Source organism: Rhinolophus ferrumequinum, chromosome 11 (assembly GCF_004115265.2).
Source record: "Rhinolophus ferrumequinum isolate MPI-CBG mRhiFer1 chromosome 11, mRhiFer1_v1.p, whole genome shotgun sequence".
In the NCBI taxonomy this organism is placed as follows: Eukaryota; Metazoa; Chordata; class Mammalia; order Chiroptera; family Rhinolophidae; genus Rhinolophus; species Rhinolophus ferrumequinum.
Window position 1 is genome coordinate 43134497 of NC_046294.1, and position 16824 is coordinate 43151320.

At 43.9% G+C, this 16824-nt stretch overlaps 1 protein-coding gene across 7 annotated transcripts in view; it reads left to right on the plus strand.

Moving 5' to 3' along the window:
• SCUBE2 (signal peptide, CUB domain and EGF like domain containing 2) overlaps nucleotides 1-16824 on the plus strand; it is a 61499-nt gene that overhangs the window by 17495 nt on the left and 27180 nt on the right. For 6 of the 7 annotated variants that reach the window (XR_004424506.1, XM_033121906.1, XM_033121908.1 and 3 more), the window contains 9 exons: nucleotides 2341-2457; nucleotides 3187-3276; nucleotides 7760-7876; nucleotides 8813-8935; nucleotides 11395-11511; nucleotides 12863-12985; nucleotides 13403-13519; nucleotides 13778-13864; nucleotides 15595-15699. Coding sequence is in view for 6 of the 7 variants with exons in the window: in XM_033121906.1 (XP_032977797.1) it covers nucleotides 2341-2457; nucleotides 3187-3276; nucleotides 7760-7876; nucleotides 8813-8935; nucleotides 11395-11511; nucleotides 12863-12985; nucleotides 13403-13519; nucleotides 13778-13864; nucleotides 15595-15699 (996 nt within the window). In the remaining variant the exon portion in view is untranslated. The remainder of the gene's footprint in view (nucleotides 1-2340; nucleotides 2458-3186; nucleotides 3277-7759; nucleotides 7877-8812; nucleotides 8936-11394; nucleotides 11512-12862; nucleotides 12986-13402; nucleotides 13520-13777; nucleotides 13865-15594; nucleotides 15700-16824) is intronic. The other variant, XM_033121910.1, reaches the window with a different exon arrangement.

The following is a 16824-nucleotide window of genomic DNA, read 5'->3' on the forward strand; positions in this document are numbered from 1 at the left end:
CAGAAACGCCACTTCATGGCACAGCAGCAGTTTCAGGGAAGGCAGCTGACGGAGATACTGACCTGAGTACGCAGTTCACTGCACAAGGGTGGTTCCCCATAGGGAAGAGAATGGTGTTTTTTAAAGGAACCAATCAGAAGAAAGTGAAATTCAGGAGTAAGGAGTGTGAATGTGAGGGACTGGGTCTCCCCTTTTTCCACAGACTAAAATCAAATTTCCTCATCTGGGAATCACAGCTCTTTGCTACCTGGTTCCTGCTTCTTTTACAAGCCTTATCTACCTCTTATCCCAAACACCAGATTCTTTGCCTTTCAGAGAACAGCTCATACTCTTTCATGCCTGCAAGCCTTTTCCAAGCTCTCGTCCCTTCCTGGCGTGGTGAATTCTTACTTAGCCTTCAATATCCTACATAACTTCTTATTTGCGTTTCTTAATGTGCAAAGTCTTGTCCAAAGATGTACCATGTCCCATTTAATTCTTACAATCACCACCCCAGGAGCTCAGTATTATTATCCTCATTTTTAGTTGAGAAAATTGTGGAGAAGGTAAAGCAGCATGTCACACAGGGAAAATTAGGATTCAAACGTGGGCTCGCCTAGCTATAAAGCTTGTGCTCTTGGTCACCATGCTATGTTACCCAGAATCCTCTCCGATGGCCTCAGACTAGGTAGGCACTTTGTATTTTGGCTCCCGTAGCACCATTATTCCTCACTTCTCGGGCATGACACTCTGGTTTAAATTGTGTATTCATGTGTCTGTCTCCCCAACTATGAGCTCCTCCGCCTCAGGGACCTTGTCTTATTTTTACCTCTCAATCTTTTCCTGGTGCCTACCACAGGATGTGCTCAATCCACATTGGTATAATTAATGGATCAATGAATGGTATACACAGTCCGGACACAGCTGCCACACAATGATGAAACACAATAATGAAACTCCAACGGATAATAGGAAACAACCGGCCATGAAAGGTGTTCCTAAACCACTATTTATGCCAGAGGAAACACTGATGGTTTCCCTTGAGGCACTCTTCCCAAAGCCACGGATCTTCCAGGAGGCCCCTGTAGTTTGCTAGGGATGATAGTTGACAGTGAGTAGACCTTAGTGGTTAAGAGATGAGGAGCTGGTTTTGCTGGGGAGAGACTTCTCCCCATTGTCTCCATCACAAAGCAGAGTGTAGCCTCGAAGACTGCCAAACCAGGGCTGGTGCCACTGGCACAAACAAGTTCTGACAGGCTCGTGAGGTTCCGAAGAGTGAGGCTGTCCCTGAAGGCTTCCAGTGGGTGAGGCAGAGTGAAGACCACTTATCTCGGCTCCAGGTATCTTCAAAAGGAGACCAAGGTTCGCTATGACTCACCTGTAGAGTGAGATGCTCAGCATTTCACCATTTTTCAGGGACCAGTAGAAAGTTCCTTTTTAAAATGTTTTTAAGATGTCACTGCTTAAATAATATTACAATTACACTTGAGAAAAGAAAAAAAAGATCCAGAATTCCACCACATAACCAGCTGTTTCACTTTTTTCATATTCCTATTTAGTTGTTCATATGCAAAAACTTTTGTGTAACTATAATCACAGAACAGCTTCTTTCTCACATCACAAATATGCATTTAGTTCATTTGATTAGAAAAATTACAAATGCCTATCTACGTAAGAATTTAAACAGTCCAAAGTGTGTAAAGAAAGCATATAACCTTCCCCCTCCCATTTCCTTTGCCAGAGGTATATCCACTGTTCAGTTTGATGACTAGATAGTTTTGTAGTTGACTTTTTTCTCTTTTGGCTTGTCATCAATGCATTCATATATAGTCTTTGTAATTATTAGTTAGCGTTGCATTGTGTGTGAAGAGTCATCATTTCCTCTGATTACTTTTTCTTCTAACTAATCCAGATGGAATCTAATGAGAGAAATTCTAACACATATGTACAAATTAAATACTGCATATTTGTTCCAGGCATAAAGTGCTATTGCATTTCCCAGAGTCCCAGCACAGCTATATTAATATATAAACTTATGCTGGAATAAAGCAGTAGTCCAGAATCTTTTGGTATAATTTCCCTTAAATAGTGAAAATCTACCCCCACCCCTCACCTTCCCATCTGTATCTTCCTATCAAAGGTTATTTGCTCACATCTGTCATTCAGCATTTCTACATTATATATTGTGATTATCTGTGTCCATAGAGACAAGGTCTGAGTGGGGTTATATCTTCCCTGAACAGTGCCTAGCACATACTAGGTGCTCAAATACTTGCGGGATGAAAATCAGAGTTCCTCTGGAGCAAACACATCCCTGGCTGTGAACTCAGTGCTTTATGTATTGATTCATTTTCCTCTCAGTGACCTGTAACCATGGAAACGGTGGGTGCCAGCACTCCTGTGAGGACACGGCTGAAGGCCCAGAGTGTAGCTGCCATCCACAGTACAAGATGCACGCCGATGGGAGGAGCTGCCTTGGTGAGTGGTGACCCCCCACACTGGGGGAGGGTCTGTTCTAGCCCGACCATCCTTAACCCTAACCCTAACTATTAGCTGTGTTTACACCAGATACAGGGAGTTTCCAGTGCATTTGCCCCCAAACAGGTCTTGTGCTGCTTCACATGTGTCAGGGGAGTAGTCTAGGCCTGGGATGGGGTCCCATTCTCCCTGTGCGACGTTGGAAAGCCCTTTCTTCTCTCCTAGACTAGGCCGCTCCTGAAGCTAGTGTTCTGAAGACTGGGACAACACATTTCAAAGGTCCAGGGTGACACAAAGTGAAAGCTAGCTGTTTGTGATGACACGGTGGCCGTTAGGGTCAGCAGGACCAAGTTGCATGTTTCTGGTGGTATGCCTGCCCTGTCTTTCACCTGTGTCCTTTGCTACCTACATTTTAGAGGTTCCCAGGCCCAAGGTTCTCTTTGTCCTGGACTGAGGGTACTGGAGTGAATCTGAAGCTTGCATTCCCTAGTGTCTCTTTGGTCAGTACAATGTACTTCAAAAATCTTTTCCATATTGGATGTTTACTAAGGCTCTGCGGCCATCTCGCACGCTGTTTCCCACAGAGCCTCATTGCAGCACATTTTTATTGAGTGAGCAGTCACATATCTTACATTGTTCTCATGTCTGGGATTTAGCAGAAGTGGTTGTGCAGGGGATGAGTAATCCGACTCATTCGGTCAGAACTGAGCTCTTTTTCATCTCTTGTAGAGCAAGAGGACACTGCCCTGGAGGTGACAGACAGCAATGCCACATCCGTGGCGGATGGGGACAAACGGGTGAAACGGCGGCTGCTCATGGGTAGGCGCCTCCCCCACCCTCCCCTGGCCACTGTCATTGTCCATTTCCCTCTCCAACTGACACATTAGGTCTGAACCTGGGACCCATGCGCCCTCAGACCAGCTGTACCAGGGTCACCAGCTGTACTGGGGTCACCAGCTAAACCGGGGTCACCAGCTGTACTGGGGTCAAGCAAGGGTGTGTCTGATCTCCACACACTGCTCTTGCTAGTCACCATCCGAGACCCTGGTATTGTGGGAAGCGCTTGGTATTGTGGGTCAGAGTAACCGGTCGGCATTCTAGTGCTGCCCCGACTGGCAGTGAGACCTGGGCACACTGCCCTAAGCCTCCATCTCCTGGTCTTTCTTTCAAATGAAGGTCATAACATCTACCTCTTAGGGTTCTCAGGAAGCGCAGTTAAGATAATAATATGCAAAAGTGCCCAGAGTCCAATGTCTGGGACTTAGTGGGTGGCCAGTGAATGTCAGTTGTCTTCTTTCTGAGAAGCTATGACCAGAGAGGCACTTTGGGCAGCCCCTCGCTTAACATGGTGATTTGTCTGGTTTTGTTGTCCACTGAGTCTTCTCTTTCTGACTGAGCTCATGTTAATGGCAGAAGAGATGAAAGGACAAGAGTGGCACTTGGCTGTGGGACATGGGAAGGTCTTCCAGCAGGTCCAACGATGGAGCTGGAGATGAGAGCAGAAGTGGAGGTAGTGGCCGTGGGGGTGGGACTCAGACAGATCCTCTGACACTAGTGTTCTGGGGGAAGCTCGGCTTGACCTAAACAAAACCCATCTTTGATAGGTTCAGATTTAACAGTCAGGTAAGGTACTGAGCAGCTCTTGGTTAGCAGGCAGGTGACATTTCTGAGCTCTTTTCTGCCCTATTAAAATTTTAAATTGCCTAAATTAAAATAGTACATGTGAATAACATAAAAACTTAAAAACAACTTAATTAGTGTTATTAAGCTTGTAATGAAACACATCATTTCCTTGTCTCCTAAATTCCCATTCCCTCATCTCATTCACCAGAGGAAACAATTTTTAATTCTACTTGTTTCTTCTCCTGACTCTGCTTCCCCCATATTTCTGAAAAGTGAAGTGTATACAGTTATTTCTCTTTTTATCCAGTTTGAGATATTCTCGTTATTTCCAGTTATTTCTTGATCTGTCAATTTTAGATATTAGCTTTTTTTTTCAAATTTTTTATTGGGGAATATTGGGGAGCAGTGTGTTTTTCTGGGGCCTGTCAGCTCCAAGTCATTGTCCTTCAATCTAGTTGTGAAGGGCGCAGCTCAGCTCCAAGTCCAGTCGCCGTTTTCAATCTTTAGTTGCAGGGGGCGCAGCCCACCATCCCAAGCAAGAATTGAGCCGGCAACCTTGTTGTTGAGAGCTCGCTTTCTAACCAGCTGAGCTATCCGGCTGCCCCTAGATATTAGCTTTTGACTTTCTACTATAGAACACTACATTGTAGCTCTTCTGCTCCCTCCACTAACTCTCTCTCTCTCTCTCTTTCTCTCTCTTCTCCGCCCCCTCTCTCCCATACCTTTAACATGGTTTTACCACAATTTATATCAATATTATGTGTTTACTCTACTGTGGCTATGAATATGTAAATATGATTCACCCGAGGCATGTAATGTGCTATGATTGTATTTTTTTTATTTGCTTAGTTTTCTAAGTACCTCTTACCAGTTCTTTTGCAAATTTCTGGCAGAGCTCTAAAACCCTTTTCAGTGTGTTCAAATATAATAGTTAACTTATCCGTTCCATTTTCTTCTTAAGAAGTCTCTTCTGAGGCTTCCACCTGCTTCAGTGGGCCTGACTCCCCAGGCCGGCCGAGCACCTGTCATCTGGGCCTTCCCATTAGCACCAGGCTGGAATGCCCTTCACCACTCTCCTGTTTTGGTGGATCCCATGTCTTCTTTTCTATTCGTTTGCATGGGTAAATCTAGATTTTAAAAACTTTGCACATCTGAAAATGGCTTTATATTCTACTTTCACCCTGTATTGAGAATTTGGCTCAGTGTAGAATTCAGAGTTGGAAAGAATATTCCATCAGAGTTTTGAATAGTGCTCTATTGTTTTCAAGCATTCAGTGTTGTTTCAAGAAGTCTAAAGTCATTTTTATTCTTGATCCTGTATATGGAACTTGTGAAATCTTCTCTCTGGATATTTCTAGGGTCTTCTCCTTGTTCCTGGTGATCTGAAATTTCACAATAATGTCCCTCATGGTGGGACTTTTCCTGCTTGTTATGCTGAGCACTCATTTGGCCTTTTCAATATGGACATTCGAGTCCCCTGGCTTTGAGAAACTTTCTTATATTCTTTCATAATTGTCTTCACTCCATTTTCTCTGTTCTTTCTCTCTGGAACTCCTATTAGCTGGCTGTTGTAATTCCTGTATTGATCCTCCAATTTTCTTCTATTCTTTATGTTTTTGTTCTGCTTTCTAGGAGATTTTTCTTCTTCTTCTTCTTCTTTCCCCTAATCCTTCTGCAGGATTCTTTTTAAATTTCTGCTTTCAAGAATTTTGCTTTGGTCTTTTGTTGTAGGAACCTGTTCTTATTTCATGGATGCTTTTCTTATCTCTCTGAGGAAATTGTGAGATTTTTAAAACTTCTCTTTTGTTTCCTGTATTATCTTTGTTTCCTCCAAATTCTCTTTACCCTGTTTTTTTGATTTGGTGTATTTATTTCATATTAGAGGCTTTCCTGAAATTTCTGGTGATTCTTGGCTGACTTTTCATATTTAATAGTGAAATACTAAAACGCCGACTAGATATTCTGTCAGCTGGTGGGCTTTATGCTTAGCTTAGGTGACGAGGCAGTGACTCAGCCATTTCATTTGGAGATCCTCAAATGCCAGTATCTATAGGTCTTTTCATGTGGGCAGGTCAATGTAGCTGGAGAGGAGCCCTTCAATCTGCTGCTGAGGGGACATAGGCTTGACTGCCAGCGTTCTGGGAGTCGAGGGCGGATAAGAATTTTTGATTGCTCTTTTTAGGGTACAGACTTCCACTGACAGTGCCTCCCCGTACCCCTCTGCTATTCCTGGTGCCCTTGAGTCCAGTGCTTCTCTGGTCACACTTCTCCAGAGGATCCATTGCTCTGCTGTAGCCCAGACAGCAGACGGATAGCCGTTTGGTGGTAGAATTTAGGAGGGGACGTAGGCGTTTATCTATTGGTTACACACTTCGAATCGGTCTTCCTGGTTTTAACCCCGTCCTCCTCTTTGCCTCGAGACTAACTCAGGACCTCCAATGCCTGAGTCTGTGAGAGTCTGTCGCTCACATGAGCTTCCCACTTGTTAGTCCCTCCTCTGGAGACCGCTAAGATTTAGTTTTCTGCTCTGCCAGTTACTGCTCCTTCACTGACATGCCACTTCCAGAATATTTGACATCTTTCATCTATTGTCTTCTCTTTTCTTTGTCCTTAAGGATTTATACTTTAAAAAATCTATTTACTCTCATTTTAGTGAGGTTTTGAGAGGAAACGGATAAACATACATGTTCTATCATATTTAATTAGAACTAAGCTTGTCCCCACAGGCTCTACAATGAGGTAGCTATGAAAGTAAAATCAGGTTTCTGGATGCTTAGATGCTAACAGTTGAATGAATGTTGAAGAGCATTTGTCTGTTATTTGGAATAATTGTGTGAAATGCAGAACTAGAAGGCCATTTGCTTATTGTTCTTTATCTCTATAGATGCAATTTAACAACTGTGGCTGACTTTTCATGTAGTTCTGACAGCTCTTTCAGGGAAAGGTAAACTTCTAATCTGAGTTACTTGGCAGTTGCAAGGAAGAAGCCATTGGTCTGCAGCAAGGGAATGATTGGGGTGGGCAATGCTTACCCTTTCTTGCTTTGCCCATTGCTCATATGGAAGGGAGAGAGTTCAGGATTAAGGAAGGAACACCCCCCTGTTCTGCATTCACATCGAGCCTGCCAGATGTGTCATACTTAGCAGGTCACTGGCTGTGGATCAACAGGAAGTTTTAGTGGCTTCAAATCTGCCAGTGGAAGGGAAAGTTTCAGCAGTTTGGGAGAGGCATCTTTACCCCTCTGGTTACCCCATCAAGAGGGGTCACTTATGGAGCGGCCGGTTGGCTCAGTTGGTTAGAGCGCAGTGCTTATAACACCAAGGTCACTGGTCAGATTCCCACATGGGCCAGTGAGCTGCGCCCTCCACAACTAGATTGAAAACAACGACTTGACTTGGAGCTGATGGGTCCTGGAAAACCACACCGTTCCCCGATAGTCTCCAATTTAAAAAAAAAAAGAGGGTCACTTATTTAGGTGGGTGGGAGGAGCTGCACTTGCTCTCCCTCTATCTCACCTACTGGTGGCAGAGACTTGGGAATACAACAGTGAACACACTACCGTGTTTCTTGGCTTTTATGACCTTTGTCAAGTACTTATACTGCACCAATATACCTTTCCTCCCGCCTGTGTCAGCACTTCTTTAGGAAGCTAACGGCCTTTTCCTTACCTCCTCATCAGAAACGTGTGCTGTCAACAATGGAGGCTGCGATCGCACCTGTAAGGATACTTCGACAGGTGTTCATTGCAGTTGTCCTGTTGGATTCACTCTCCAGTTGGATGGAAAGACCTGTAAAGGTAGCCTGTGCCTCTCCGTGCTGCCAGTGTGTGGGGATAAAGTCAGCTCTTCCCCTCCACACCTCCTGAATGACTCCAGATTTGCTTATGATTCCTGTTGATGGAAGCTTTTCTTCCCTGGGCTAGTGGAAGGTTATAATTGAGCAAGCTTAATTAGAACCAACTTAATTACACTAAGTGTTGAGAAGGTCAGCTTCTACAAGTATTAAATAATCCATTTCAGACAGTGGCCTTATTAGAAAAAGGCAGATGTTCAAGGGAATATTTGCAGGAGATAATATCAACATATCATAAATAACAGCCTGGAGATTATTGTGTAAATAACGGCCAAGATTGTTATCCAGAGAACTTAATGAATAACTGTACCTTTAATTTTTACTGATGAATAGAGACCCCAATGACCTGCTATTATTTCATGGGCAGGAGTACAAAGGCTTAGTTCTTTAACATGATACAAAGTAGATAAGCAGTTACCAGATGAAAGTGAGAAAAGATAAGATTAATGTATCAGGAATCATTTAAAAGCATTAAGACTATTTGATCGTTGTGTAATTTGCCAAAACAAATGTCCTGTTTCCTTACAACTTTAATCATTAAACTGGAGCAGAAAGTATACCAAAGGGGGAATTCTTATCTTAAGAGAGCAGAGCAAGGCTGACCATATAACAGGACATCACCATTCTTTTCCCTGGATGGTTTCCTCATGCTAATCAAGGGCAGTGTAAGTCAGAATTCTCAGGGGACGAAGCACTTGTCTTTCAAAATTGACCAGAAAGCATGTGTAAGATTAAAAACATCAGCAAACATTCTTAAATGCTTGTATGGGTCTGTTTTTGTTTCAGAGGATCATGAAGTATACACACAATAGCACCTCAGGGACTTGTGGAATACCAGGCAAGTATCGCTGTCTGATTTGCCGATGCTTGCCTGTTACAGATATTGATGAGTGCCAGACCCGCAATGGAGGTTGTGATCATTTCTGCAAAAACACCGTGGGCAGCTTTGACTGCAGCTGCAAAAAAGGATTTAAATTATTAACAGATGAGAAGTCTTGCCAAGGTATGTGCTGAAACGTAGCTTTGCTGTGCAATGTCCGCTGGTTGGAGCAGAGAAGACAAAACCCCACCCTGGCAGAAACTGGCTCACTGGGCTTCTTGACAGAGTCATTAACCCAACCTCCAGCCTGTGCTTCACTTATTTCATCTGATAGGTAGAATAAAATCCCTGACGTAGCTCACAGGTATATTTTGGAAATTAAGCTGCGAATGATTAGAGAACACTTCAAAGAGCCCATCTGGTGTGATTATGGCAGAGCTCGCTGCTGGAAATGGAATGGATCACAGAATGCAAACAAGGCTGTGTTAGGATGTTCAGATTATGAATAATTGTCCTTTTCTAAAATTTCCTTTAATGTTAGGATTTTATAACAAAATTTGGTGGCAAAAATATGTCGACTTAGTTATTATAACATACCTTGTCCTAGTAAAAAGATGGGGTCAACCCATAACCAAGATCATGTACCAGTTGGTTTCTTCCTTATGGCCCTTGTTTGAGTGACCAGCCTTCGGTGCTTGGGAAGAGGGAGGGAGGAGACTGAGTGGAGGAGAAGCTGGTTGGTTGTGGGGAGGGATTGCAGACCTCTTCTCAGAGGCATCCCTCCCACATAAGGGGTGTGTGAAGGAAACTTCTCTGGGCAGCAGTTGTTGATATCAGTAACTATTTGGGGTGGTGGTAAGCTGTTTTGAGTGGGAGGCATCACTTATCTTTTCAGATGAGTACCTTTTATGCCCTATTGATATACAGGAAGAAGCTCTCAAAAAAGATGTGTCGTCATTTACTCCTGTTCCATGTCTACAAATAAGAACAGCCAAACTTAGTTTTGTCAGAAGTCCCAGAATTAAATCAAAATCAGAAAACAACATCTGATTTCCCATCAGATACTAAAGATTAACATTACCTTTTTTACCTTATGGTGTGAATTAGATATCTCTCTCTCTCTCTCTCTCTCTCTCTCTCTCTCTCTCTCTCTCTCTCTCTCTCTCTCTCTCAATATATATTTTGTTAGGCAGATGTATAACCCCCTTTAAATTCAGTGAGTTCATTCTAGATGATTATTGTGTGGTTTTCTTCCATTTGACTTGGAAAGCAAATCTGCTGTTCCACATAATGTTTCATAATGTATAGAGCAAGAAATACCGTTTAAGCTGTGTAAACACATTAAAAAGGAATTAGAAAAGTGATCTCATTTTTTTTGGCAAAGCAAAAGCCCATTGTGAGCAGCCAAAGTCAGCTACTGGACAAGTCCACTTTCTCGACAACTGGCTGATGTTAATAACAGAATTCAGAAAGTGACATCCATTACTAGGGAAGAAACAGACTTTTTCTCATTTTTCACTGAGCAGTCTTGGTAATAAAAATATTTGCACAGAACAAATTTACTGAAGAAATTGCCAGGATTTCTGGGGAAAGGTAGGGAAGAGGAGGTTTTGCAAGAATTTGCCTTTTATTTCATTTTTTTGTTCTTCCAGTTTCTTGCAAATGCTTGTTTCTTATTAATGTAGTTTCTCATGGAATACTTGGTGTTGAAAAAGAGATCTGGAAATGGGCTATCTGGCTTCCACTGAGCTCTGCACTGGTCCTGGTTTATCCATTTAGAGACATAAGTGGTAACTGTTAAAACTGTCCAAAGAGCTGAGGAAGTGAAGCACTGAAATTCTAATCACAGGAAAGATGTGAGGACCAGATCAGGGAAGGAGAGATGATTAGACCAACAAATATAGCCTCCTGAGGTCAGTTTCCGGGACCTTAGCTGAAGCCAGGGAGGCCTCCCCAATGGACCAGGACAGCAGGGGCCCAGGACTCAACCATGGGGGAGGAACAAAGGCAAGGGATTGATCAAGAGGATACAGTTTGGAGCTTAAACACAAAATTTCAGTGTCTGCAATAGAAATTTCAGTGTCTGCTAATTACTGAGGTTATTAGCATAAATGCATTCCTTTAGTGCAGAGGGCATTAAAATCCAGGATCAACAGGCCTCCTGGGGCCAGAAGACTCATTCTGGAAAGATCAGAAAGAGATAGGAACCAGATTTATCTCCAACCCAAGTGTTTTTTCCTTTCAATTTGCCATCACTTATTAAATTACTATTGCTGTTCTACCAATAGTAATATAACAGTCACAATGCATAGTCTGCACCTGACCGTTTACAAACCCCTTTTTAGGTGTGTTATCTCATTTGCCTTCATTTAAATATTCTAAATTACTCAGTCCTGCAAATAAGCGTGGGTGAGAGAGACCAACTGAGCATTTAGGCAAGTGCAATTTGCAACGAAGAGTTCGGCAGTGAGTATAGTTATTGTGGGCTGCTCAACACTGTCTTTAACATAGTGATTGGGAGAACTGATAGATCGTTTTTTATTGTCTGTGTTGTTTTCTCATCGTTGCTATTGTTGTGCACATATTCTCTCCACGCATCCCTCAGAGTCCGTTTCAGGTCCCCTTTCCGTTTACAATTCCAGATGTGGATGAATGCTCTTTGGACAGGACCTGTGACCATAGCTGTGTCAACCACCCTGGCACGTTCTCATGTGCTTGCAACAAAGGGTACACCCTTTATGGCTTTACCCACTGTGGAGGTGAGCAGAACGCCCTTCTGGAGTCAGATGAGGCTGGGCTTGCAGGGGAACAGGGCCTATCCCCGAGGTTTCCTCAGATCAGGGCCAATTCTACACTGGGGAATGAATGGGACAGTCTAGTCCCTGGACAGCAGTCGTGAGTTCATCGACTCAAGGAAAGCATCTGCTAAGGGACATCATCCCCATTTATCCCTTTAGCATGTAGAGCATGAAATGAAGCAGAGAGAAGAGCTCAGCTCTTCAGCTGTGAATTCTTTATTGATTTTATCGATGCGGTTATATTCAGAGAACGGGAGGATTTCTCAGGAGCCAATACCCTATCCGTTGGAACTTCCAGCAGATAGTAAAGTCACAGTCCTCAGAGAGGCTTGGCGGGCCACCAACGATTCCACAGCCCTGCTGTGCGTGGGAACTGACTGTGAGGCGTTTTTCGAGCCCTTTGTGCTGGTCTTTGAGCTGGAAGCAGAACCACTGACTTTATCTTCCTGCTCTGTGCTCATGAAGCAACATGTTCTGATGTCATTTGTCCTTATGGTCAAGTAGACTATGGCATAAATCAGATTTGGCACCGAATGACTTGCAGTTTGCTCCCCTGACCATCAGGTTCATTCAGCCATCTTTGAGAATACAGACTCTGCCTCAGCATGTCTGGGACTTCCAAGGCAATTCTAAGGATCTGAGGGTTTAGGAACCACTGGCCTAAGTCCTTCCCACTCAGTCCTTGTGTCCCGTGCTTAAGAAGAATGGATAGTGGTGATTTGCTATAGCGTCGTCTTGCTTCTCATTTTCAACACATTCTTGGAGTGGCTAAAAACATACTCTTCCAGTTCACCAAGAAATGCCAAGGGGATGGCCCCTGAATATGGATATGTTTCTGGGTGTTAGTTGGAGCCACCTTTGACCTGAACTCAGTTTCAGGTCGATGGGGACTAGTGCAAGTCATTTTCCTTCCCTATACTTCAACTATATAAACTGTCGAGGGGGATCCTATTTCTACGCCCTTGGTATGTAGTCCAGGAGGATGGTGGAGTTTTAAATTGGGAGCCTGTGCAGCGACTGAGTTTGGACATCTGAATGTAGAATGTGGCCCCTTCTGAGTGTCCCTAAGGGGGAAATGGTTTGGTCAAGAATGGAACTTGAGACCATTCTGGCGAGGCTCATGCCAGGAAATCCACTGAGTGGGGGATGGGGTCAGCTGGTGCCAAGTACGCATCCTAAAGGCACTTAGCATCATCCCTTTGTTTAATGAGTTTCAACCATGTGTTTCCCCTCCTGCTCCTTCCTCAAGGGCAGGATAGTGTCAGCCAGTCAGTGATGGGCTGCTGTGACAGGAGCGTGTTTTGTTCCACAGACACCAACGAGTGCAGTGTCAACAATGGAGGCTGTCAGCAGGTCTGTGTGAACACAGTGGGCAGCTATGAATGCCAGTGCCACTCTGCATACAAGCTCCACTGGAATAGAAAAGACTGTGTGGGTAAGGGGCGCCGAGGCTGAGGCCCCGGCAGCGGGCTCAGCCCTGGCCCAGCAGCACTGCCCATGTCTGACTGGACCCATAGTGCAGCCGACCACCCCTCCCCTCAGCTGCAGCAGCCGGTTCTTTAAATAGTTCAAAAACAGGAGATACTTTGCAGGCTCTATGGTTTCCTTCCATGCTTCTGCGTAGGTTGGAACTCACTTCTGTTTTCCTGGTTGCTTTTCTGCATGAAAAAATAGCGTATAAGTAGCTCCCTCACCTTGGTGGAAAGTAGTGGCTGGTGTCCTGTGTTCTGTGCTGGGTGTCAGCTCTACCTTCTTTTCTTGGGGCCTCTGATGCACGGGACTCAGCTGTTATTGTCTGATACCTGGAAGTGTCCTTCTCTTTCTGTAAGTGTCTATATTTTGTCCTGTCTAGAAGTGAAGGGAGTCTTGCCAACTAGTGTATCACCCCACGTGTCCCTGCATTGCGGTAAGAGTGGCGGAGGAGACAGGTGCTTCCTCAGATGTCACTCTGGCATTCACCTTTCTTCAGGTGAGTGGGTCCCAGTCCTTGGGGCAGGTCCTCATGCCAGGGCCAGGCCTTCCTGGCCTTTAGGTGTCAGATGCTCTCAAAGGCTTCCATGTCTTTGACTAGCTGACCCCTGGCCACTGGAGGCCAGTGCTTTGAGACCCCTATGCTGGGTGTTTTTCTAGTGGTCCATGTGGAGTGGGGGTGGGAGGTGATTTTAGCTGCTATCAGAAGAGACTGTAACCTTGCTTCCATATTGATAATCCACATTCTGTCTGTCAGGACTGCAAGAGGCCTACTCTGTCACCTGCGGCTCTTCTTCTCCTCTCAGGAACAAACAGCAAAAATCAAATGACTCTGCTTTTGGGGGTAACTACCAAATCTGTGTGTTCTCTCTCGGGCTCACTATGTTCAATGGGCTTCGTTCTCGGGATGCTGTTCTTGGGCGTTAGCTTTGTTTTCTCTTTATCTCCTCGATGCCGTGAGCACATTACAGAATGTCCTTGACTGCAGCCTCGGTGCCTGAAATCTGACTTACCACGTAGCCGACACTTATTGAGTGTCCACTGTGTATTGGGAGGCTCCGTGTTCAGCCCTGGTGCGTCATCGTATTGGGCAGAGGCCTACACAGCTCCGGGACCGGGAGACTCAGGTCTCCCCAACTCCCTGCACCCTACAGCACCTCAAAGGCCTAGTGGGAAGTGTGTGCCTGGGCACATGGTGTTGATGGAGACAGACATGGGTATGACGTGGGGAGCAAGAATTCTTCCCCAGAGAAAGACCCTGAACCCTTTCTCCTTTGTCAAAATACAAAGAATAAAATTTAAAGCTTTTAGGAAGCCTCATCCACCCAGATTTAGACATCTCTGTGATTATGTCATGAGAATAGCTGGATGAAGAAATGACGTTCGATGTCCATGTTACATGGATGAAGCTGGAGAGCCAAAGCATGAGAATAACAGCTCACATATATTGGTCAAACACTTAAAACATGCCAGCCACTATATTACATGTGTTAGCTAATTTAATCCACGCTTCAACCCTCTGGGGCAATTTTACTGTTATTCTCATTAACCAGATGAAGAAATTGAGGTTCAGAGAGGTGAAATAATGGGCCCAAAGTGGCTCAGATAAGAAATAGTGGAGCCAGGAGTCTAACCAGGCAGTCTGGAGCCAGAGTCTTAAGCCTGATCCTTCACTGCCCTTCTTGCCTGATGTTTGGACCCAGCCAGAGCAGACATCATGGACTGTTTCACCCCAATCCCTCAGTGATGGTCCCTTGGAGATTTAGGCTACCCCGAGGATGGGCAAGCAAATAGTTAACAGTCACTCAGTTCTTACTTTATACCAGACAGTAGGCTAAGCATTTTTTTTTTGCATTATATTATTTAACCCTTACAACAGCCTGATAATATAGGTGTCATAATTATGTCTATTTTATAGATGCGGAAACAGAATTAGGGAGATTAAGTAATTTGCTCAAGTTCTCATCACAAGTTAAAGAGCTAGAGTTTAAATCCTCGTCATTGGCTCCAGAGCCTAACATATGGTTAAGACTGAAGGGAGGAGAGCAGAATTTGGTACATGAGACCCCAAAAATGAGGCCCTGTCTCCCTCCCAGACCCTGAAAAATCCTAGCCACGTTTAGTGAGTGCCATCCTTGTCTGGAATGGTGGCTCCCTCAGCCCTATCCTCCCATGACAGGCTTATTTAGTAGAAGCTGCCTTTCCTCATTTTCCTTAGCAGTCTTGTCTAAATTTGAACCAGAGGATTCTGGTATTCTTTCTCGGGAAGGCACAAAAATGACCTCATATTTCATCTCACTGTTGAGGTTGCTTTGGGCCCGTCCCTTGTTATAGTTGAGCACTGGATTCATCTCAGTAGAGGGCTAAGTGTAGCTCTTAGGAAGCTCCTGGTGTCCCCAGTCCCAGGATGATGGGCCCTCCATCATCCAAACCTTTCTTGGTCTCAGGATAAGTGGGGTTCAGGGTGTGCAGCACGCAGTGGGACCCAGCCAGTGGGTAGCTCACCATTACCCTCCTGGTGTTTCTATTCCTTTGCCTCTGAAGGTAATATCTCTCACTTGTTTCTTTCTGAAGATGTCGCCACCATCAGGACAAGTGTAACCTTTAAGCTAAATGAAGGCAAGTGTAGTTTGAAAAAGGCTGAGCTGTTTCCCGAGGGTCTGCGACCAGCACTACCAGGTATGGAATCAGATGGCTGGTGCAGGGAGCTTCCTGCATGTTGGGAAAGGGGCCCATCACAAGCTTGAGCCCTTCTGATGGGATCGAACAGTTCAGAATCTCCAAGGACTCTCTTCACAGGAGAAAGAAGAACCTCGCCTAGAACCACCATATAGTTCTGGGGTTATACTTCAGAGCTTCTTTGCAAGGTATAGATGAGGAAGCTCTGGGGAAAACTGAATTCACAGTCATCAATAGGGCTTTCAGATGCATTTGGTCATACTGGATTAAATTTTCTAGATCTTCGAGTTTGCTTGAAATATAAGCCAAAGAAATGGAAAAAGGTTTGGCTCAGAAAGGATAATCTTTGATGAACAAAGATGTAATATTCAGCTTTCCTACTGGATTTAGTTTTGGAGGCGTCAGAAGAATAAATACCACCCAAGTAGAACTGACTTATTGAAAAGAGCAGAACCGAACTCTCCTCTTTCTTTCCCAGCTCACATTTCCAGTATTATTTCATAGAAATAAATCAGGATTCATGTCTTAGGGAGGCTTCTTTCCCCAATTTGCTCTCAAATAAGTCATACAAACAAATAAACATAAAGCTCACTGTAGACACTTTGGACTGCTCGTTTTGTGTAACTAACCAAGATTAATTTTGGTACTTCCATTTGATGGTGTATTAAGCAGCTATTAATTATGTGTTTCAAAGAACGTTTAATGACATAGGAAGATTTCTTGTTATAATGCTAAGGGATAGAAAAAGGGGAGTTCAATTTTGTATATCTAATACAACCCAAATTGTGTTAGAAAAAGTATAGATAGAAGAGAAGAAAACTCACCTTATCATTTGTAGTGGTTATATTTGGGTCGGAGGAGCATGAGTGATTTTCTTTTTTTTTTTTTAATTTTCCAAATTCTCCACATTGAACATTTATATTTTTAGATCAAGGAAAAAGCAGTACTTAAAGATAGATTTGGTCACTAGTGTACTTCATGACATTGTACTAATGTTAATTTCTTAGTTTTCATAAATGTACGTGTTAATGTAAGATATTAGTTAACATTAGGGGAAACTTGGTGAAGAGTATATTGGAACTGTCAGTACTATCTTAGCAACTTTTCTGTAAATCTAAACTTCTA